This window comes from Xenia sp. Carnegie-2017, unplaced genomic scaffold (assembly GCF_021976095.1).
Source record: "Xenia sp. Carnegie-2017 unplaced genomic scaffold, XeniaSp_v1 HiC_scaffold_13, whole genome shotgun sequence".
NCBI lineage: Eukaryota > Metazoa > Cnidaria > Anthozoa > Malacalcyonacea > Xeniidae > Xenia > Xenia sp. Carnegie-2017.
The window spans coordinates 1,452,441-1,477,948 of record NW_025813436.1 but is presented as its reverse complement, the minus strand read 5'-3'; the positions used below and the strand labels follow the sequence as shown (position 1 = coordinate 1,477,948).

Here is a 25,508-nt window from a genome sequence, read left to right as displayed (position 1 = left end):
CTTACTTTATGTCTACCTTTGTGTCTATCTTTATGTCTACCTTTATGTCTACCTTTATGTCTTACTTTATGTCTACCTTTATGTCTACCTTTGTGTCTATCTTTATGTCTACCTTTATGTCTACCTTTATGTCTTACTTTATGTCTACCTTTATGTCTACCTTTGTGTCTATCTTTATGTCTACCTTTATGCCTTACTTTATGTCTACCTTTATGTCTACCTTTGTGTCTATCTTTATGTCTACCTTTATGTCTACCTTTGTGTCTACCTTTATGTCTTACTTTAGGTCTACCTTTGTGTCTTTTTGTTTGCATTTATGTCTCCCTTTTGTTGGCAAACAGAATTTCAAATGTCGTCATTTAATTAGAAACTATATTTGATAGGTTATTTGATAGGTTTTTTTTGTTATTTTATAGACGACATTTGAATAGTTGTAATTTTACAGGACTCGTCAATTTCAAAAAGTCGTTTTTATAATTTGAAATTTCACGAGTCGAAAAAAGAACGCCGTAAGCAAAAATTTACTGTCCCCCAGCACCCACCTCCCCACCCCTCTGTAATTTCCTAGACCGTCCCGGTGTGTTATTTGGTACAAAAGTTTGTTGCAATTTGCAATCAACGAGATTTAATTCACCTTGATTAATTATAAAAACGAATAAATTAGAATATTTACAATAAACTATATCCGGTTTAGCATAATAAATATAAGCCATATAAATGCGGAAGTAGTTATAATTAACAAAAAAGAACAAAATACAAAATGTCAGCGCCAAGAAGATCTGCCCCTCCTCCACCAAGCCGGCCTGGTAACGTGTTTTTTGAGTTGCTTTCTATTGGAAAAGATTAGATTAAAAAGTTTGGCGTTTTCTTTAGGTCATGTTCAGGTCGTTCGCGCTCTTTATCGCTACGAAGCACAGCAGGTTTACTATACTTTATATTGACGTCGAGGAAGTTTGATCGTAGAAGCAAATATAGTTAGGTTTATGCCTAATATTTTAATCCTTTTTTATGTTTTTGTAGAAAGATGAATTGAGTTTTGAGGAAGAAGATGTTCTGTACATAATAGACAAGGTTTGTTCACTTAAGTGCTATTGTACATTGTGATGGTTTAAGCAGGTTCAATATATGTTAAATTGTCAATATTAGCAATTGCTTTCTTGTCTAAACACGATTTCTTCACGCGAATTTAGACGCAAGGAGAATGGTGGAAAGCTAGAGTTCGAAACAAAGTGGGCTTGATACCATCAAACTATGTCGAAGCTCACACAGAAGCCGTCGAAAATCCACTTCACGAAGCAGCGAAGAGAGGTGTGGTAGCCGTAATGAAACCATTTCATGATATTTCACAATAGAATTGCACGAATTACATGCAATTTGAGCTATCATTGTGTTTAACATTACAGGAAACATCAACTTCCTGAATGAATGTCTTGGAAACAAAGTATGATGTCATAATATAATTGGCTAGATCCAATTTTAATGATATTATAGTACTTATACCTTTATATAAACTCTGGCAAAAAGTAACTTGCCTTTCTAACAACATATTAGCCAAAATACATGACAAATCTGACAGTGATCTCAAATCCTTCTGATCGAAATCCATAAAGTGTAACATGAATGAAACTCAGATAAATAAATCAATTTCAGGTATCTGTAAATGGACTTGACAAGGCTGGATGTACAGCTTTGCATTGGGCTTCTCAATGTGGTCATGCAGGTATTATACTGATTGATTACCTGTAATAATCTTTACTTCACAAAAATAACATGCTTTGATTGGCTTAGAAACATTTCGGGCAGCCATTACTATAGGGACTTGGTGCATATTTCTTGGCAAAAACTTTACCAATGGTTAATGATGGTTAATAAGAGCGTCATATTTTGCCAATCATAATCAAACAAATTTCATTATTCTAGAATGTGTTGATATATTGCTGAAGCAAAACAGAATTGAAATTAATAGTCAGGTTTGAAAACCAAGTCAATTGCCAATTGAGTTTCAAGACACTTGAACTATTTTTTTATTTAGAACAAGCTTGGAGACACACCGTTGCATTCCGCTTCATGGAAAGGGCATTCAGATATTGTTAAAATGCTCTTAGACAAAGGTTTGCATTGGAAAGAATTTCTACCCAATAAATCAAGCAATGTGAACTCATTAGTGAAAAATATTTAGGAGCCAACACAATGATCAAGAATAATGATAAAAATACTCCATATGATTTGGCCAGAAATCCGGAATGTGCAGTTTTGCTTCGAGGTGCCTTAGGTAGGAGAGAGCAATTTTAATCTTACGTGGAAAAACATGATAAGTATAAATGTATTTTTTCTTATTCTTTATTTTTTAGCTGTTGATACAAATGATGACTATGGTGATGACGACAATGATTCAGATTAACAAAGAACTATTTATCAAACAGAACATTTTTTTAAAAAAATTAGCTTAACAATTTTGGCATACATTATTGCAACATTGAAGTTCTTTTCTCATCTCAATCCATCCATGTACACCATGTACTCAGTTCACCATAAGTATCCATGTGCAACAAATACTGACTAGTAGAGAGAACTTAGAGTAGTTGTTTCATGGTTTCCATCAAATCTTGCATTTCAAGAATTGTATTATCAATGAATTAATGTTTTGTTTTGTACTATATCAAACATGTTGTCTTTAATAAATGTAATTGACACTTAAAAACTTCTCCACCTGCCCAATGATGGCTTCAACTATCTATTCTTCGTCAAATTATTCTTTAAACTGCTCGTTTTGTGGACGATTGGAGGTAAAACTAAGGTATTCTTAGCCATGTAAGTCATCTGTCCTTGCTCATTCATATTTTCATCTCTTAAATGCTCTTTCAACTTTTTATTTAAAGCCAAAGATTGCTTCAAAAAGTCGTCCAGCTCTTCCTCAGAAAGCACATTCAAAGCGTCTAACGTCGTCGAGTGTTCGTGTGGAGAGAAATCCTTCAATTTTTTGTCAGGGCCAGCTTCTCGGTTTGAGAAAGATTTTTCGGTTAAAATAGATGAACTTGTCTGCGTCCGTTTCACTTTCTGTCGCGCAATACGTTCTCCAGTAAAAGCAGGAGTCCAATCTGATGACATTTCGGATTATTTATTGTTTTATTTGGATTTAAATGAATGCAAAACTAAATGAGCTTAGTCCTTTCAAATGTGATATCTTTGTTTCGTTCGTTCGTGGACATTCTTCCTGTACGTAACTATGGTAACAAAACCTCATCCTCTGTTATCCATCATTTATCCATAACTTGATAAAACCAGTGGTAAAACACATTACTATTTATATATATTTGGAAAATTTTGTACATTTTCACAAGAAGTTCACTTTTTACCCACACGAACATCGGGGTATAACTCTACATCACTATCGCTATCCATCAAATAAAGTTCCTCTATATTCTGATGGGATCTATTACAACAGCTCACTGTGCTACACCAATCCTCAGACGTCCTGTAGTTTCCCAGTGATATATCCATAATGTCATACTTGGGCTTACTCCTAGATCTAAGAACTCTACACACTACACATGCTGCTGCAAAAATCACACAAATTGTTATGCTTAGGGGTACGAGAATCATCAATGCATTGCTGGAGTCGTCCAGCTGTCGAAAACCGTCGGGATTTACCGTAGTGACGTTGTCGAAACCTTGCGGAAAAGTCGCATTAACAATATCGGCATCAACTTGGCGCGCGAAATTCTCGTCTTCCGAAGCTAATTGAAGAAATGTAAGAAATGATTGGTTAATGACCAAACGAGACAACCTTAATAACCAATCAAAATGGTTTCCTGGATTCGCATCATTCATACCTGCGATCGAATTTCGGAATTTCCACACCTTATTAGGGCCGATCTCAGCGACAAAATATTGGAGCCATTTGAGACCAAATCATGTGGCTGTGAAAATCCCTGGAAACGAAAATCAATCTAAGATGAAATCGTTAAGGTTTTGCTATGAACTCATCAGCGCATGCTCATAGAGCCTCCCATCAGTGTCTGCACTAAAGATTTTACAACATTATAATCGAGTTTTATGTGTTAAAAAAGAAACTGAAGTCGCCATTTATTCCCACCTTAGTGGAAGGAGGGCTCCATGTTGCAAAAATCTTTCCACTCTCTGGGTCGATTGAGAATCCTTGCACTTTAACATCAACTCCGCTATTAACTGCATATAAAAGACCATCTACACAAATGTACACAAATAAGAGAAGGCAGTTATTTCGCGACTATCAGGATTTATCTTAAGTGTGTATGAAACGAAATTCTACAACACACAACTTTCTGATTACGTTGCAAAGAACATTTAAAATGACTTAATAAATTTTTCAACGGAACTGCCCTTTCTTCTTCCTCTAGACAATTAACTTTGTTAACGATAAAATTGACTTCACTCTGACATCACTCAAGAAATAAAAGATGTTTACTGTGTTTGTAAGGCTTATGCAAACCAAGTAGACCTTTGGGAGAACTCGAGAGCAGATCAGTGCAAGCCCGAGACAGAAGGTCGAGGGTTGCACCTGCTCGAGAGTTCTCGAAAAACATCTTTTATTTCTTTCATAAAATAACAATAATGCAAACTTTTCCTCTAAAATGTATTCATGATCGATTTGCAAATTCTCTTTGACTGATTGATTGTTATGATTGATTTGATTGGTTGAGCTCAGATCTGTTTTGCACAGGCTAATGCAAACACGGCTATAGACCAATCAGCGCACGCGTTTTATTATTTTTATTTTATAAATTGCATTATGACATTTAAAGGAGCAACATTTTTACTGCGTTGGAACGTTTAGTTGATAAGTATAAGATTTAATGAATACACCTGTAGATGAATGATGGTGGTGCATATATAAGTGTATATATTGGTAATATTTTGTGGTAAACTGTTGATGAAAAGTACAATTTTCTGAAGCTAACTATGTAATGTGATATATTTTACATCAGTATATTTTATTGGTAAATATTTTTTTAAAGTAATTTATCGTAAACTAAGCTGTATTTTAATTTTGCTGAAAATAACATGTGTGTTGAAATGAAGTTGATCATCGTAGTCGTCATAATACCTGGAAACTGAGCAAACTATCCTAACACAATTTAAGTGATTTTAAAAGTTCATTGACATACAATTATCAAACTGAGCGAGAAAACTTCCTGTCATTATAAACACTTTAATACTGATAAAAAACCCAAAAACCAGGATATGCATTATATACTGCCTACCTTTCTCGTTGAAATCAACGGCGAACACCAGGCCTCCGAATTTTGGTGAAGAAATTTCCTTGTGAAATTTTCCATACGTATCAAAACATTGAACACGGCCATTTTCTCGGTCCGCGACGTACAACATGGATCGTTTATGGTCCAGAGCCAGACTATGGGGTATGTTGAAGGAACTGGGAACTCGTCCTACAAAATGACATAAAATAGAAAGTTAAATTACTTGAAACGAAGACAGTAGCAGTGGCTTGTTTTTGTCAAAGATTACGGTGTACTCACCAAACTGAATTGAAGATTTTCCCCAAACTTTCATGAGTCGACCTTGCGACGAAAACTTCATAATTCTCGAATTACAATATCTGCAAAATATTTTATGTTTTCTGCATTCGTTGAATTCATTCGTTAACGACTTTGTAACATTTTTTCGATATTTATATTTACTAAAACTGCGTATGGACGAGAGGTTCTCGCCACTATAGTAGTTTACTCCAGTTAACTACTATAGTGGCGAGAATCTCTCGTCCATACGCAGTTTTAAGAAATTTGACTCGTCTCCAATCCCTGTGGGCTTGGTAACTCAACATGTAGAACGGCGGACTAGTATCCCGAAGGTGCGAGTTCAAATCTCGTCCAAGTCACATGTTTTTCATGTGCATATTAACACCGTGTTAGGATTAATATATTTTGTATTTACTAAGTACCCATGTATTTAATACTGATAATTACAATAAATGCATAATATCTAAACTATATTTAACATTTATATACAATATTCAATATTTGTATATGTCAGTAATTTGTAGATTTCTGTTTCCGAACTTTTTGAAACATTTAGAATGACAAAATGGTACATACAAAAACTGCCAAACAAGATAACTTTTCAGATTCTGGTATTGCACACCATATTTTTCATACAATACTTCAATCACCAAATTTAGCACACACCCCCTTTTCCTCTAGTAGTTTCCCTTTGAAACATTGCAAAATCTTTTGATGAAATCATAACTATGCACATAACAATATGCAAACGCTAATTGAGCGTCATCCATTGAGATAAGCGTTAAGTCGTTTGAAAGTTACAATTGTAAAAATCAAAATTGTAGCGTACGTATGTGATGCACGAATTACTATGGGCTAGCACTTTTGTGAGAAAATTTTAATCAGATCTCAGCCTCTTTACATATATTTAGTCTAAAATATGTGTACCAAGAAAGTAGAGGAAGCTTCAACAGCGAGCACGAATAGAAGCAAGCAGTATCAAATGCATTCACCACTTGATGTGATTGGTCAATAACATATTGGAAACTAATCAAGTGCATTCACCACTTGATGTGATTAGTCGTATATAAAAGAGATCGCGAGGGAGACCAAGTCTTATCCGAAAAAACCTAGAAACTATGATGCTCGACTTAGCTTGTGTAAAAATACCTCTTTCGAGCACAATTAAATGAAGTAAAAAAAACAGGATATCACGTTTTATACTGCGCAAGCCTCAGAATACTTCTAAATACCATATAGCTATATTTCCTTAAACATTTTATAAATATTGCCTTACCCGTCCGCAACATAAAATACTCCAGATATTTCCACAGCGACGTCGGTAGGTTTACAGAAATGCTCATGACCGGAGCCTGGGAATAGTTTTTCTCCTAAAACCAGCGAGGGTTTTTTATATTCACCGCGAGGAAACTTGAGCACCTTGAAGAATGAAAATGAACACTGATATGAACACACGAAAGATAGTGTAAATTTTTCTATAAATCTCACAAGATTTCGGGTCCAAATAGCTGAAAAATTTAACCAAATCAACTAAAAATGGTCGACCAACTTTACTCGGTCTGTCTGAAACGACAATTGTCATAAGGCCGGAATAGTTCATACATAAGGAATAATTGTTTAGAACAGATTAAAGGTAGTTACAGCCATTTGCAATTGACCATGCGAGGTGCATAAATTAAACAGTTGTCATAGTTTCAAATCTTGACTTTACTAACGGTTAACTTGACGTTACTATACAGCAAACTTGACGTTACTATACAGCTAACTTGACGTTACTATACAGCTAACTTGACGTTACTATACAGCTAACTTGACGTTACTATACAGCTAACTTGACGTTACTATACAGCAAACTTGACGTTACTATACAGCAAACTTGACGTTACTATAAAGCTAACTTGACGTTACTATACAGCTAACTTGACGTTACTATACAGCTAACTTGACGTTACTATACAGCTAACTTGACGTTACTATACAGCAAACTTGACGTTACTATACAACTAACTTCATGTTACTATACAACTAACTTCATGTTACTATACAGCTAACTTGATGTTACTATACAGCCAACTTGACGTTACTATACAACTAACTTGATGTTACTATACAACTAACTTGACGTTACTATACAGCTAACTTGACGTTACTATACAGCTAACTTGATGTTACTATACAGCTAACTTGACGTTACTATACAGCTAACTTGACGTTACTATACAGCTAACTTGACGTTACTATTACTATACATCTAACTTGACGTTACTATACAGCTAACTTGACGTTGCTATACAGCTAACTTGATGTTACTATACAGCTAACTTGACGTTACTATACAGCTAACTTGACGTTACTATACAGCTAACTTGACGTTACTATACAGCTAACTTGACATTACTATACATACTATACTTACTTGACGTTACTATACAGCTAACTTGACGTTACTATACAGCTAACTTGACGTTACTATACAGCTAACTTGACGTTACTATACAGCTAACTTGACGTTACTATACACCTAACTTGACGTTACTATACATCTAACTTGACGTTACTATACATAACTTGACGTTACTATACATCTAACTTGACGTTACTATACAACTAACTTGATGTTACTATACAGCTAACTTGACGTTACTATACAACTAACTTGACGTTACTATACAGCTAACTTGACGTTACTATACAGCTAACTTGACGTTACTATACAGCTAACTTGACGTTACTATACAGCTAACTTGACGTTACTATACAGCTAACTTGACGTTACTATACAACTAACTTGATGTTACTATACAGCTAACTTGACGTTACTATACAGCTAACTTGACGTTACTATACTGCTAACTTGACGTTACTATACAGCTAACTTGACGTTACTATACAGCTAACTTGACGTTACTATACAGCTAACTTGACATTACTATAAAGCTAACTTGACGTTACTATACAACTAACTTGACGTTACTATACAGCTAACTTGACGTTGATATACAGCTAACTTGACGTTACTATACAGCTAACTTGACGTTACTATACAGCTAACTTGACGTTACTATACATCTAACTTGACGTTACTATACATCTAACTTGACGTTACTATACATCTAACTTGATGTTACTATACAACTAACTTGATGTTACTATACAACTAACTTGACGTTACTATACAACTAACTTGACGTTACTATACAGCTAACTTGACGTTACTATACAGCTAACTTGATGTTACTATACAACTAACTTGACGTTACTATACAGCTAACTTGACGTTACTATACAGCAAACTTGACGTTACTATACAGCAAACTTGACGTTACTATACAGCTAACTTGACGTTACTATACAGCTAACTTGACGTTACTATACAGCTAACTTGACGTTACTATACAGCTAACTTGACGTTACTATACAGCTAACTTGACGTTACTATACAATTAACTTGATGTTACTATACCACTAACTTGATGTTACTATACAACTAACTTGATGTTACTATACAGCTAACTTGACGTTACTATACAGCTAACTTGACGTTACTATACAGCAAACTTGACGTTACTATACAGCTAACTTGACGTTACTATACAGCTAACTTGACGTTACTATACAGCTAACTTGACGTTACTATACAGCTAACTTGACGTTACTATACAACTAACTTGACGTTACTATACATCTAACTTGACGTTACTATACAGCTAACTTGATGTTACTATACAACTAACTTGACGTTACTATACATCTAACTTGACGTTACTATACATCTAACTTGACGTTACTATACAACTAACTTGACGTTACTATACAGCTAACTTGACGTTACTATACAGCTAACTTGACGTTACTATACAGCTAACTTGACGTTACTATACAGCTAACTTGACGTTACTATACAGCTAACTTGACGTTACTATACAGCAAACTTGACGTTACTATACAGCAAACTTGACGTTACTATACAGCTAACTTCAGGTTACTATACAGCTAATTTGACGTTACTATACAGCTAACTTGACGTTACTATACAGCAAACTTGACGTTACTATACAGCTAACTTGACGTTACTATACAGCTAACTTGACGTTACTATACAGCAAACTTGACGTTACTATACAGCTAACTTGACGTTACTATACAGCTAACTTGACGTTGCTATACAGCTAACTTGACGTTACTATACAGCTAACTTGACGTTACTATACAGCTAACTTGACGTTACTATACAGCTAACTTGACGTTACTATACAACTAACTTGACGTTACTATACAACTAACTTGATGTTACTATACAGCTAACTTGATGTTACTATACAGCTAACTTGACGTTACTATACAACTAACTTGACGTTACTATACATCTAACTTGACGTTACTATACAGCTAACTTGACGTTACTATACAACTAACTTGACGTTACTATACAGCTAACTTGACGTTACTATACAGCTAACTTGACGTTACTATACAGCTAACTTGACGTTACTATACAGCTAACTTGACGTTACTATACAGCTAACTTGACGTTACTATACAGCTAACTTGACGTTACTATACAGCTAACTTGACGTTACTATACAGCTAACTTGACGTTACTATACAGCTAACTTGACGTTACTATACAGCTAACTTGACGTTACTATACAGCAAACTTGACGTTACTATACAGCTAACTTGACGTTACTATACAGCTAACTTGACGTTACTATACAGCTAACTTGACGTTACTATACAGCTAACTTGACGTTACTATACAGCTAACTTGACGTTACTATACAGCTAACTTGACGTTACTATACAGCTAACTTGACGTTACTATACAACTAACTTGACGTTACTATACAGCTAACTTGACGTTACTATACAGCTAACTTGACGTTACTATACAGCTAACTTGACGTTACTATACAGCTAACTTGACGTTACTATACAGCTAACTTGATGTTACTATACAGCTAACTTGACGTTACTATACAATTAACTTGACGTTACTATACCACTAACTTGACGTTACTATACAACTAACTTCACGTTACTATACAGCTAACTTGACGTTACTATACAGCTAACTTGACGTTACTATACAGCAAACTTGACGTTACTATACAGCTAACTTGACGTTACTATACAGCTAACTTGACGTTACTATACAGCTAACTTGACGTTACTATACAGCTAACTTGATGTTACTATACAACTAACTTGACGTTACTATACATCTAACTTGACGTTACTATACAGCTAACTTGACGTTACTATACAACTAACTTGACGTTACTATACAGCTAACTTGACGTTACTATACATCTAACTTGACGTTACTATACAACTAACTTGACGTTACTATACAGCTAACTTGACGTTACTATACAGCTAACTTGACGTTACTATACAGCTAACTTGACGTTACTATACAGCTAACTTGACGTTACTATACAGCTAACTTGACGTTACTATACAGCTAACTTGACGTTACTATACAGCAAACTTGACGTTACTATACAGCTAACTTGACGTTACTATACAGCTAACTTGACGTTACTATACAGCTAACTTGACGTTACTATACAGCAAACTTGACGTTACTATACAGCTAACTTGACGTTACTATACAGCTAACTTGACGTTACTATACAGCAAACTTGACGTTACTATACAGCTAACTTGACGTTACTATACAGCTAACTTGACGTTGCTATACAGCTAACTTGACGTTACTATACAGCTAACTTGACGTTACTATACAGCTAACTTGATGTTACTATACAGCTAACTTGACGTTACTATACAACTAACTTGACGTTACTATACAACTAACTTGATGTTACTATACAACTAACTTGACGTTACTATACAGCTAACTTGACGTTACTATACAACTAACTTGACGTTACTATACATCTAACTTGACGTTACTATACATCTAACTTGACGTTACTATACAACTAACTTGACGTTACTATACAGCTAACTTGACGTTACTATACAGCTAACTTGACGTTACTATACAGCTAACTTGACGTTACTATACAGCTAACTTGACGTTACTATACAGCTAACTTGACGTTACTATACAGCAAACTTGACGTTACTATACAGCAAACTTGACGTTACTATACAGCTAACTTGACGTTACTATACAGCTAACTTGACGTTACTATACAGCTAACTTGACGTTACTATACAGCTAACTTGACGTTACTATACAGCTAACTTGACGTTACTATACAGCAAACTTGACGTTACTATACAGCTAACTTGACGTTACTATACAGCTAACTTGACGTTACTATACAGCTAACTTGACGTTACTATACAGCTAACTTGACGTTACTATACAGCTAACTTGACGTTACTATACAACTAACTTGACGTTACTATACAACTAACTTGATGTTACTATACAGCTAACTTGATGTTACTATACAGCCAACTTGACGTTACTATACAACTAACTTCACGTTACTATACAACTAACTTGATGTTACTATACAACTAACTTGATGTTACTATACAGCTAACTTGACGTTACTATACAGCTAACTTGACGTTACTATACAACTAACTTGACGTTACTATACAGCTAACTTGACGTTACTATACAGCTTACTTGACGTTACTATACAGCTAACTTGACGTTACTATACAGCAAACTTGACGTTACTATACAGCAAACTTGACGTTACTATACAGCTAACTTGACGTTACTATACAGCTAACTTGACGTTACTATACAGCTAACTTGACGTTACTATACAGCTAACTTGACGTTACTATACAGCTAACTTGACGTTACTATACAGCTAACTTGACGTTACTATACAGCAAACTTGACGTTACTATACAGCTAACTTGACGTTACTATACAGCTAACTTGACGTTACTATACAGCTAACTTGATGTTACTATACAGCTAACTTGACGTTACTATACAACTAACTTCATGTTACTATACAACTAACTTCATGTTACTATACAGCTAACTTGATGTTACTATACAGCCAACTTGACGTTACTATACAACTAACTTGATGTTACTATACAACTAACTTGACGTTACTATACAGCTAACTTGACGTTACTATACAGCTAACTTGATGTTACTATACAGCTAACTTGACGTTACTATACAGCTAACTTGACGTTACTATACAGCTAACTTGACGTTACTATACAGCTAACTTGACGTTACTATACAGCTAACTTGACGTTACTATACAACTAACTTGACGTTACTATACAGCTAACTTGACGTTACTATACAGCTAACTTGACGTTACTATACAACTAACTTGACGTTACTATACAGCTAACTTGACGTTACTATACAGCTAACTTGACGTTACTATACAGCTAACTTGACGTTACTATACAGCCAACTTGACGTTACTATACAGCTAACTTGACGTTACTATACAGCTAACTTGACGTTACTATAAAGCTAACTTGACGTTACTATACAACTAACTTGACGTTACTATACAGCTAACTTGACGTTGATATACAGCTAACTTGATGTTACTATACAGCTAACTTGACGTTGCTATACAGCTAACTTGATGTTACTATACAGCTAACTTGACGTTACTATACAGCTAACTTGACGTTGCTATACATCTAACTTGACGTTACTATACATCTAACTTGACGTTACTGTACATCTAACTTGATGTTACTATACAACTAACATGATGTTACTATACAACTAACTTGACGTTACTATACAACTAACTTGACGTTACTATACAGCTAACTTGACGTTACTATACAGCTAACTTGATGTTACTATACAACTAACTTGACGTTACTATACAGCTAACTTGACGTTGCTATACAGCAAACTTGAAGTTACTATACAGCAAAATTGACGTTACTATACAGCTAACTTGACGTTACTATACAGCTAACTTGACGTTACTATACAGCTAACTTGACGTTGCTATACAGCTAACTTGATGTTACTATACAGCTAACTTGACGTTACTATACAATTAACTTCATGTTACTATACCACTAACTTCATGTTACTATACAACTAACTTCATGTTACTATACAGCTAACTTGACGTTACTATACAGCTAACTTGACGTTACTATACAGCAAACTTGACGTTACTATACAGCTAACTTGACGTTACTATACAGCTAACTTGATGTTACTATACAGCTAACTTGACGTTACTATACAGCTAACTTGATGTTACTATACAACTAACTTGACGTTACTATACATCTAACTTGACGTTACTATACAGCTAACTTGATGTTACTATACAACTAACTTGACGTTACTATACATCTAACTTGACGTTACTATACATCTAACTTGATGTTACTATACAACTAACTTGACGTTACTATACAGCTAACTTGAAGTTACTATACAGCTAACTTGACGTTACTATACAGCTAACTTGACGTTACTATACAGCTAACTTGACGTTACTATACAGCTAACTTGACGTTACTATACAGCAAACTTGACGTTACTATACAGCAAACTTGACGTTACTATACAGCTAACTTGACGTTACTATACAGCTAACTTGACGTTACTATACAGCTAACTTGACGTTACTATACAGCAAACTTGACGTTACTATACAGCTAACTTGACGTTACTATACAGCTAACTTGACGTTACTATACAGCAAACTTGACGTTCCTATACAGCTAACTTGACGTTACTATACAGCTAACTTGACGTTGCTATACAGCTAACTTGACGTTACTATACAGCTAACTTGACGTTGCTATACAGCTAACTTGATGTTACTATACAGCTAACTTGACGTTACTATACAACTAACTTCATGTTACTATACAACTAACTTCATGTTACTATACAACTAACTTCATGTTACTATACAGCTAACTTGATGTTACTATACAACTAACTTGACGTTACTATACATCTAACTTGACGTTACTATACATCTAACTTGATGTTACTATACAACTAACTTGACGTTACTATACAGCTAACTTGACGTTACTATACAGCTAACTTGACGTTACTATACAGCTAACTTGACGTTACTATACAGCTAACTTGACGTTACTATACAGCTAACTTGACGTTACTATACAGCAAACTTGACGTTACTATACAGCAAACTTGACGTTACTATACAGCTAACTTGAGGTTACTATACAGCTAACTTGACGTTACTATACAGCTAACTTGACGTTACTATACAGCAAACTTGACGTTACTATACAGCTAACTTGACGTTACTATACAGCAAACTTGACGTTACTATACAGCTAACTTGACGTTACTATACAGCTAACTTGACGTTGCTATACAGCTAACTTGATGTTACTATACAGCTAACTTGACGTTACTATACAACTAACTTCATGTTACTATACAACTAACTTCATGTTACTATACAACTAACTTCATGTTACTATACAGCTAACTTGATGTTACTATACAGCCAACTTGACGTTACTATACAACTAACTTCATGTTACTATACAACTAACTTCATGTTACTATACAACTAACTTCATGTTACTATACAGCTAACTTGATGTTACTATACAGCCAACTTGACGTTACTATACAACTAACTTGATGTTACTATACAGCTAACTTGACGTTACTATACAGCTTACTTGATGTTACTATACAGCTAACTTGACGTTACTATACAGCAAACTTGACGTTACTATACAGCTTGACGTTACTATACAGCTAACTTGAGGTTACTATACAGCTAACTTGACGTTACTATACAGCTAACTTGACGTTACTATACAGCAAACTTGACGTTACTATACAGCTAACTTGACGTTACTATACAGCTAACTTGACGTTACTATACAGCAAACTTGACGTTACTATACAGCTAACTTGACGTTACTATACAGCTAACTTGACGTTGCTATACAGCTAACTTGATGTTACTATACAGCTAACTTGACGTTACTATACAACTAACTTCATGTTACTATACAACTAACTTCATGTTACTATACAGCTAACTTGATGTTACTATACAGCCAACTTGACGTTACTATACAACTAACTTCATGTTACTATACAACTAACTTCATGTTACTATACAACTAACTTCATGTTACTATACAGCTAACTTGATGTTACTATACAACTAACTTCAGGTTACTATACAACTAACTTCATGTTACTATACAACTAACTTCATGTTACTATACAGCTAACTTGATGTTACTATACAGCCAACTTGACGTTACTATACAACTAACTTGATGTTACTATACAGCTAACTTGACGTTACTATACAGCTTACTTGATGTTACTATACAGCTAACTTGACGTTACTATACAGCAAACTTGACGTTACTATACAGCAAACTTGACGTTACTATACAGCTAACTTGAGGTTACTATACAGCTAACTTGACGTTACTATACAGCTAACTTGACGTTACTATACAGCAAACTTGACGTTACTATACAGCTAACTTGACGTTACTATACAGCTAACTTGACGTTACTATACAGCAAACTTGACGTTACTATACAGCTAACTTGACGTTACTATACAGCTAACTTGACGTTGCTATACAGCTAACTTGATGTTACTATACAGCTAACTTGACGTTACTATACAACTAACTTCATGTTACTATACAACTAACTTCATGTTACTATACAACTAACTTCATGTTACTATACAGCTAACTTGATGTTACTATACAGCCAACTTGACGTTACTATACAACTAACTTCATGTTACTATACAACTAACTTCATGTTACTATACAACTAACTTCATGTTACTATACAGCTAACTTGATGTTACTATACAGCCAACTTGACGTTACTATACAACTAACTTGACGTTACTATACAGCTTACTTGATGTTACTATACAACTAACTTGACGTTACTATACAGCTAACTTGACGTTGCTATACAGCTAACTTGATGTTACTGAACAGCTAACTTGACGTTACTATACAGCTAACTTGACGTTATTATACAGCTAACTTGACATTACTATAAAGCTAACTTGACGTTACTATACATCTAACTTGACGTTACTATACATCTAACTTGACGTTACTATACATCTAACTTGACGTTACTATACAGCTAACTTGACGTTACTATACAGCTAACTTGATGTTACTATACAGCTAACTTGACGTTACTATACAACTAACTTGATGTTACTATACAACTAACTTGACGTTACTATACAACTAACTTGACGTTACTATACAGCTAACTTGACGTTGCTATACAGCAAACTTGAAGTTACTATACAGCAAAATTGACGTTACTATACAGCTAACTTGACGTTACTATACAGCTAACTTGACGTTACTATACAGCTAACTTGACGTTACTATACAGCTAACTTGACGTTACTATACAGAAAACTTGACATTACTATACAGCTAACTTGACGTTACTATACAGCTAACTTGACATTACTATAAAGCTAACTTGACGTTACTATACACCTAACTTGACGTTACTATACATCTAACTTGACGTTACTATACATCTAACTTGACGTTACTATACATCTAACTTGATGTTACTATACAACTAACTTGATGTTACTATACAGCTAACTTGACGTTACTATACAACTAACTTGACGTTACTATACAGCTAACTTGACGTTACTATACAGCTAACTTGACGTTACTATACAGCAAACTTGACGTTACTATACAGCAAACTTGACGTTACTATACAGCTAACTTGACGTTACTATACAACTAACTTGACGTTACTAAACAGCTAACTTGACGTTACTATACAGCTAACTTGACGTTACTATACAGCAAACTTGACGTTACTATACAGCTAACTTGACGTTACTATACAGCTAACTTGACGTTACTATACAGCAAACTTGACGTTACTATACAGCTAACTTGACGTTACTATACAGCTAACTTGATGTTACTATACAGCTAACTTGACGTTGCTATACAGCTAACTTGATGTTACTATACAGCTAACTTGACGTTACTATACAGCTAACTTGACGTTGCTATACAGCTAACTTGACGTTACTATACAGCTATCTGATTGTTTCTAAGGCGTAACCCTGAGATAGCGTTGGTTAATAGCAAAGTGTTGCAGTTCGAGTCGACAACAAAGACAAACTATGTTTCACCAATAGGGAGCTTTAGCAAACACGACGTATCGTTTAAGAGGTCGTGAAAATGGCGTAAAAATGGCATGATATATCCATATATGGTTTAGTCCACGCCATAATTACGTCATTTTCACGGCGTCTTAGACGATACGTCGTGTTTGCTAAATCTCTCTAATATCAATTTAAAGTCTAATATCTAACGATAAAGTTTAACGTTTTTCAAACGTCTTTCCATACTTGCCAAATTTCGACATGTCACGGTTGTTTATTGAATAAAAAGAACATCTTCCATAAGTAAACGCGTACGCTTAGCAACAATGAGTAAAGTCAAGTTTTGAAACTACAACACACGTTAATTTATGCACGCTGCACGGTCAATTGCACATGGCTGTTTGAGTAGCGAAGTCAGCCCGATCTTTTACTCCGACAATGCAAATTTTTCAGCAAAATTATCTCTTCAGAAAATTAATTTCATTAATTCTTTTGGCCACTGAGAGCAAACAAATATATTCGCATTGTAGGAGTTAAAACGGGCCAGTTTCGCTACTGCTATGTATAAGCCTTAATCATGGATCTTTTCAAGACCTTTCTTCAAATTTTCAAACTCTACATGCTAAGGTGAAGTATGCGGGAAAAGCTTCGTGACATGCGCAAAACACTGGAAAATTTCATTACACACATCCGTGACCTGTGTCACCTTACCTGGTGCCGACCAACGTCGGTAAGCCAGAGATTATCTTGATGGTCAATTGTCATACCGTGGGGGAGGTAAAACATATTGCTACCATGTTTCTCCAAAACCTTACCGCTGACACTATCCAATATGAGAATTGTGGGACTACGGATAGGACCACGTGATTGAGCATTTTGAAAAACGTTGTCTCGAGAGAATGTACTAAAAATAGCAAAAATTATACGAAACTTGAGTGGAAAGCAATCGATGAGAGGGAAACGATCCTCAACTCAAAAATACCAACTTCCAATCCCAAACTCGTTCACAACGATGAAAGAGGAACAGATAATCTGATGAATCCACTGCAAGTCCCGTGACTTGCCCCAAACCCTCAGTAACGGACGACGGCCACGAGGTCACCATGGTTACATTAGGAATCGATGTCCATTGACTGTTCATCGTTGGCTTAGGGGTGTTAGTGCTTGTTTCACGGCTCAATGATTGAGTTGAACTTGTTAAGCGATGGTGGACAATGTCAGACATGTTGTGTTCAATACTAGTGTCCTTTAACGTGTAGTCGGAAATATTCGATGTCTGCTCGGGCATTGACGTACTACCTACGGTGATGTTGGACTCTGTGATGATTTCATTACGCCGTTCGTTTGAATTGACGTGATGATGGTGGTGATGATGGGAACCAGAAGACAGGGCAACATCGGAACCATTCGGAAAAGAATCGTAAAGGCTTCGGTAGGTGATCTGATCAAAGCATGTTTCTGGAATTTCGACATTAGTATTCGCACTGCGATAAAACATCATGTAGAAGTTGCACATCTCGTCGGCCGCCGTTGACCTACGTAAAATATCCGATAAGGTTGGTGTAAAAAAAAAACGCATTTGTTTATCATAAATACTCTATGATTGTTTAAAGAAAAAACGTTTTGAATGAAAATGAAAACTTTTCTTTCTAAATTCAAGGAATAAACAGTAGGGCCATTTTTGTGAGCAACTTGGTGTTGTATATTTAAAGGCCATTAAAACGAAAATTTGCCATAAAAATTACAGTTTCATCGAGAAGAACTAATAAAATGACAGTGGATTTTCTAAAACAGTTTCGTCATATTTCTTTGCATTCTCAACATATCGAAGTTTTTTGTGATGTCCGATTTGTAGAGATAGTGACGTCACATTGCAAAATGAGTCGCTGCAAATTTTGAAATCCTTCAACTTCCAGTGAACTTTTGGATGAAAAACTTTTTATACCATCAAAACTTTACAAGACAGGAACTGTGTCGGGTTGATGTAACATATAAGCAAATATTCTTAAGAAGTCAAATTCTCGTTATGTAATGTGACGTCACTTTGTGTATAAATCGGACATTTTAAGAGTTATCTTCAACGACAATACATGTAATTTTCATAGCAAAAATTTTCGTTTTACAAACCCTTTCATTAAATCACAAGATGCATGTAGTCATCTCAGGCATGTTTCAAACGTCCACAAAGGCCGAAGAAAATGGGATAAACTTTTTCATTGTCTTTGTTTGAAATGCATTCGGCTCATGTCAAGTCCAACGTATGAAACGGGTCTCAGCGTTCCTTCTGATCGGTAAATGTAATTGACTGGATGCCATTATGCTAATCACATACGTAATAAGGTACTTCTATGTGACAAAACATTACGTAATTTGCCATTAGCCAATCAGGTTACTACGCGATAACCATGTAAAATCTATTGAATCCGAGATATGAAATTTTGGTAAGGGTAATTAAGAAACCATTTACAAAAAACTTACCCCATTCCTGTCGCCTTTCTTCTTCCACTGTGTAAAGTATCGTATGTACATCTTGCCGCCTAAATACGTTGTTGTATTTAAATAAAGATGCCAAGATATTATTTTCTTCATTATGTAATTTTTTTCGTCAGCCTAATTATTCTTAATTTGTTCTAACTTTTTGAAAAGTCGACCTGAAAAATCTTAAAAAAGCTGTCCTTACGAAAAATAGTGTACTGTACATGGCATCATATAATGCGAGTACATCAATTTCCGTTACTCTTCAACGAAGGTCTACATTCCTGTAAACTTTCGTATTCTACACGCTTCGTGCAAAAGTTTAAGCTCGGATTGACAGAGATTAGTTTCATGTTTAATGTTTAACGCTTTTCAGTTTTTCATCTAAATAAAAACGTACCAAAATATCTCCTTTCCTTATTGTTGTAACATTGTCCATTGGATAGAAAGCCTACAAAAAAAGAGAGAAAATTTAATAGAAAGTCTACAAAAGAGCACAACATTGGATAGAAAGCCTACAAAAAAAGAGAAAATTTAATAGAAAGCCTACAAAAGAGCACAACATTGGATAGAAAGCCTACAAAAGAGCACAACATTGGATAGAAAGCCTACAAAAAAGAGAAAATTTAATAGAAAGCCTACAGAAGAGCACAATATTAGATAGAAAGTCTACAAAAAAGTACAATGTTCAATAAATACTTAAAAACACCATGGATCAAACAAATTGATTAACATTACACAATTACAACCAGTAATTACCCGCTGAAGTTTAAAATGACGTTTCAAGATATAGGATTCATCCTACCTGTGGGGCATGGGGGTCCCCTTTACCCAACATCGTCCACATGTTGTTTCTCACTCTATATCCAGTAATCACACGGCCTACAGTTATGGGAATAAGATTTAATGAAACATCACGACTAAAGATAAGTTACGCAGACTTCGCTGAATGACAAATATCTCTTGCAATGTCACGAAGAGCTAAATTGACGCATTACAGAAAACGTACTTAAGTCATGAGCGTGAGTGCGAAAAGCAAATGCATGTATATCTTGATCACTGTCATATTTACAGGCAACATCGACATGATAACCTATTGAAATAAAAAATGATGCACTCAATATTTTAACATTAGATCTCTCCTGATGAAGACACTAGACTGGAGTATGAAAGGACTCAAGTTTTAACTTCAGATCACTCCAGATGAAGACACTAGACTGTAGTATGTAAGGACTCAAATTTCAACATCAGATTACTTCTGATGAAGGCACTAGACTGGAGTATATAAGCAGTGTGCGAATGAACGGTGTGCAATGTGCAATTTGCACATCGTTTTAGCTAAAATGAACACAATTACACATCACTTTTCAAACGATATGCAAAAAACTTCTTTATTGATTACTACCACATAAATTGAAGTAAGTTTTCAAGCTTAGTCTTTACTGATCTTTACATTATAAACGAGTGCGCTGCACGGCATTAAAATCCATGTTGACACAATGTGTTTTATTACGTTAATTGTTATATAGCGCTAAATGCTAAATTAATATTTTTAAACGTGAACAAATTCATATGATTTACGACAGCGTTTTTCGTTAAAACCGCTGATTTTTGCACATCGTTTGAAAAAGTGATGTGCAATTGTTTTCATTTTAGATAAAACGATGTGCAAATTGCACATTGCACACCGTTAATTCGCACACTGAAGACACTAGACTGGAACTCAAGTTTCCACATTAGATCACTACTGATGAAGACACTAGACTGGAGTATGTAAGGACTCAATCTTCAACATTAAACCATACATTAAGTGACATATACATAGTTGAGTTCAACAACTGCTCAGATACAACTTGTGGCATACCTTTAGTGTGTGGAGGTATTGATGCATATCCAGCTACCAGGAGATATATTGATGCAAGGTTTAATTGGCTGATAAGTTGAAGGGAAAAAAAATTTACTGAACTCATTTTTCAAACTTCACTACCCACAAGTTTACATAAAGTATTGAAAAACAACTTACGGAGCTTTGGTTATTTTCATCGTTAATCCAGAACTGTCAAAAACACTTTCTAAAAAATGAACATCGAAAGGTTCAATTTAATAAATATCACCTTAATCTCCTTTATGAAACTGATAATAAATTTGTGAGAAAACTTTATTTATAAATTAAAAACAATGCAACATGTGTGCTGATTGGTCTGTGCAAACCGATCTGTGACCAACCAATCAAATCAATCAAATCAATCAATCAAATCAACCAATCGATCAATCAATTGATCAATCAATCGAACATGAATACATTGTAGGTGAAAAATTAAAACGTTTGTTTTAAATTTGGGTGTTGCAGATTATTGTTATTTTATATAAGAAACAAAAGAAGTTTTTTGTGTTTGCACTGGCTTATGCAACCCTCAACCTTCAGTCTTGCACTGAACTGTTCTCAAATTTTCCCTAAAATCTCCTTGCTTTGCAAAAGCCTTTGCATACACGGTAAAAATCTTTTATTTCTTAAGTAAATCACAAGACATGTTAAGTTTTGGTTGAAGAGAATGAATTTTGTTACTTCACCTTTGAGAGCATGAACATAATGTATTTGAAGCGTGAGATATTGAATTTTGGTATTACCACCAATTTTAAATCCAACATCTACAGAATGTGCAATAAAGAGAAATAAAGACATCAACCAGTTGACAATACTGGAATGTTGTAAAAGCAAAAGATTTGATGTGCAAAACATGTCTCGAAAGTTGATTGGATGCTGCGAAATTACACAATGTTCAACAGTCTGTGAAACTTTCTATAGGATAGTAATCCAACCTTTGGGTAGTTTCAATGCAGGAGCATCACGTGCCCATCCAAATAGAATGGATTCTGAGCCAGAACATGTTCCAGATCCCATATCTCCACAGTTCCTAGTGAAAGACATCATGCAAATATACTAAGAGACACAGATTTCTGATTTTACTTGTTCCAATATTTTCTGGTTGATGAATTAAAAGGCCTTAAAGAATTAAAAGGCCTTACATGTGAAGATATCCAATTGAAAGTCTCTGAGGAATCCCTTGAACATTTTATTTTTACAAACACCTATAGCATTATGAGCTAAGCGGTAGGCTAGAGACAATAAACACTCTTTCCAAGAGCCAATGCTGAACACTAAACATGTAAAGTAGCCAACAAGGGGGGGGTAGGGCAAAGTGGGCTGCCCCCCTAATATGGCTGTAAGGCACCACTGCTAAGTAGACCAGCCAGGTGCTAGTTTTAGTGGCAACATGTAAATTTCGTAACTGTTAACACCAACATAAAGGACGAGATAAACAGGCTGCTTACACAGACATGTATAATTTTCTTTTCTAATGTCACAGACTTTTTTATGTTTTGTTTCATACCAAAATTTCTCATCACTTCCTGGTTCTTCACATCCAAACAACAGCATGTGATGGGCCCTTTCTTTATGAGCATTTGGCTCAAATTTCACTAAAATAACCAAAGAACATTGGACTTTATTACCAAGTATAAAATCAACTCACCATAAGATAGTGAGGGTGGTGTCATGGGGTAGAAGGCATTTGCTCTAAGCCCCAACTCTAGGGGTACCTACAATAAAGGATGGTAATATGGGAGTAAACTGAGCCATGGGAAAGGAAAAAAGGGATCACAAGGTACATTTTGCCCTAGATCCATATGTATTCCAGACACTATCTGCCAAAAAGTTGCCAATTGGATTAATGTCCAGTCATACATAAATTGCCGCAGCCAAACAAAATAAATTAACCATGAAGAAGAAAGTGAAAACATTCTTTTGCCTTTGCTGTCTGTACAAAGATAAGAGTCAGAAGCTTTTTGAAAATAACCTTTTTCTGTCTACTTCATTAGCAAAGTTTCCCGCACATTTCTATCAAGGCAAAAGAAAGATTTCAATTAAAATCTTAACACATACCAATGTAAACGGGATCTTCAGATAGCTCCAGTGATGTACAAATGTAGCTATCATTCTGAAAGAAAAACAAATTAATTGCATTCATATCGGTTTCGGGAAAGTTTGTGCATTAACTTATGAGCTAGTAAATCATTGTCAACAAGTCGACTAACCGAATATACCAAGACGAAACACAGGTAATTCGAAGTCTTATTCGAACGGGAATTCGTTAGAACTCAACAGATTTTATTATCTATATTATATGTGTTTAAACTTTCGATAGAATTCATTTTCTGTTTCTCTAATGATGTCTTTGGATGAAACACAAATGCTTTTCGTCAATGATTAGTGAAAATTGTCAGAGCGCGTATTGTATTTTTTAAGAACTCGAGATAAGTTTTTTTGAGTCTCAACAGTATTCGTTAGAGATAAAGTTCTTCCGCGAAGTAAAACGGTTTAAGAAACGTTGCAAAACAAGGTACAATTTCTTAACTTCACAAAGAGCAAAACAAACAGAAAGTGCAGATAAAATCATGAAATTATCAGAGAATGTTACAAGCACTTACTCTTCGAGGACTAACACCCGGCATGCGAAGTGAAATCTTTTCCATTTTCCCTTGGTTAAAATGACACGTAAATGTTACAAATATAAGAATATAAAGAATTCTTGAGTTCATTTCGAAGCTTCGAGATTTTAAATCAGAATGTCAAATTTTCCCAAACGAACGATAATTTCACATGACAGCTGCTGGATGTTGATTAATAATGAGTTCTTCGCCGATAAATTTTCGGCCGCTCTTTTGAAGATAAACTTCCCCCTTGAAAGTCAATAAATTCAATTCCATGCGATGTCGTGTTATTATGAAAATGAAGTCAACTTTGAGTAGTATTTCAAAGAGACGAATATCAATTTACCGCCGAGAGCTGAAAGGGAAAAGTGGATCACAAAGAGCATCAAAGAAATTACGCGAGGAATTCCTTAATAACTTAAAAAATTCCTTAATAGAATTTGTTTGGGATAAACAAGAAATGCCGAGATAAAAGGACATTCGGAAAAACCGTAAACTAATGGAAAAGTTATTGCTGAAAAACCAATAAAATGAAGATATTTTCAAACGAAAACATTTTATAAATGTAATCATTTTCCTTGCAAAATACCCAAGGTTAATAGGGCAAATTATGGGTTTATATTCTGGATAATACTGTCAATATAATGGTCAGCGCGCGCTGACTGGAAACGAGAACGAGAACGAGAAACATATATTTTCCAATAAATGTTTCTGATTCTGGGTTGGGGAGATTCCATGCAATTTATACTGATTACAGACTGATCACCAAAAACTGACAAAGCCTATCGTTATCGATAAGTTTCATTGCAGAAAAACAATACTTTTGCTCTCACACTGGTGTAGATAGTCAGAGCCCTCTATAGTATAAGAGTTGGGACATCTATTGTTATCCGTTTAGCTTACGTTGATTGGT

At 34.9% G+C, this 25,508-nt stretch overlaps 2 protein-coding genes across 2 annotated transcripts; one reads left to right on the top strand and one right to left on the bottom strand.

The window, feature by feature from the left end:
• Positions 1-709: 709 nt before the first annotated feature.
• On the top strand, positions 710-2,701 carry LOC124452273 (osteoclast-stimulating factor 1-like). Its single transcript, XM_047002857.1, has 10 exons — positions 710-806; positions 874-920; positions 1,021-1,071; positions 1,191-1,308; positions 1,404-1,441; positions 1,651-1,720; positions 1,921-1,970; positions 2,033-2,111; positions 2,180-2,272; positions 2,352-2,701. Exons 1-10 carry the CDS (start codon positions 761-763, stop codon positions 2,399-2,401), a joined length of 642 nt encoding a protein of 213 aa, XP_046858813.1. The 5' UTR covers positions 710-760; the 3' UTR covers positions 2,402-2,701.
• On the bottom strand, positions 2,325-24,970 carry LOC124452262 (peptidyl-glycine alpha-amidating monooxygenase-like). Its single transcript, XM_047002848.1, has 19 exons — positions 24,593-24,970; positions 24,048-24,102; positions 23,497-23,584; positions 22,925-23,019; positions 22,676-22,753; positions 22,128-22,176; positions 21,969-22,036; positions 21,114-21,197; positions 20,910-20,986; positions 20,505-20,555; positions 20,108-20,166; positions 18,616-19,164; positions 18,341-18,533; positions 6,796-6,938; positions 5,520-5,599; positions 5,244-5,429; positions 4,097-4,206; positions 3,834-3,932; positions 2,325-3,737 (listed from the first exon to the last, which is right to left on the bottom strand). Exons 1-19 carry the CDS (start codon positions 24,701-24,703, stop codon positions 3,648-3,650), a joined length of 2,265 nt encoding a protein of 754 aa, XP_046858804.1. The 5' UTR covers positions 24,704-24,970; the 3' UTR covers positions 2,325-3,647.
• Between the last annotated feature and the right edge of the window lie 538 nt (positions 24,971-25,508).

What these genes read in the sequence shown, in the direction of transcription:
- LOC124452273 (XM_047002857.1), top strand. Translation starts at nt 761, where the DNA reads ATGTCAGCGCCAAGAAGATCTGCCCCTCCTCCACCAAGCCGGCCTG. An exon ending in TCACGAAGCAGCGAAGAGAG is followed by an intron (nt 1,309 to 1,403) that starts GTGTGGTAGCCG and finishes TTAACATTACAG; the next exon opens with GAAACATCAACTTCCTGAAT. An exon ending in TTTGCTTCGAGGTGCCTTAG is followed by an intron (nt 2,273 to 2,351) that starts GTAGGAGAGAGC and finishes TTTATTTTTTAG; the next exon opens with CTGTTGATACAAATGATGAC.
- LOC124452262 (XM_047002848.1), bottom strand. Translation starts at nt 24,703, where the DNA reads ATGAACTCAAGAATTCTTTATATTCTTATATTTGTAACATTTACGTGT. An exon ending in CCGACGTTGGTCGGCACCAG is followed by an intron (nt 6,939 to 18,340) that starts GTAAGGTGACAC and finishes TCATTCTTCAAG; the next exon opens with GTGCTCAAGTTTCCTCGCGG. An exon ending in GGAGCCCTCCTTCCACTAAG is followed by an intron (nt 3,933 to 4,096) that starts GTGGGAATAAAT and finishes TTTCGTTTCCAG; the next exon opens with GGATTTTCACAGCCACATGA.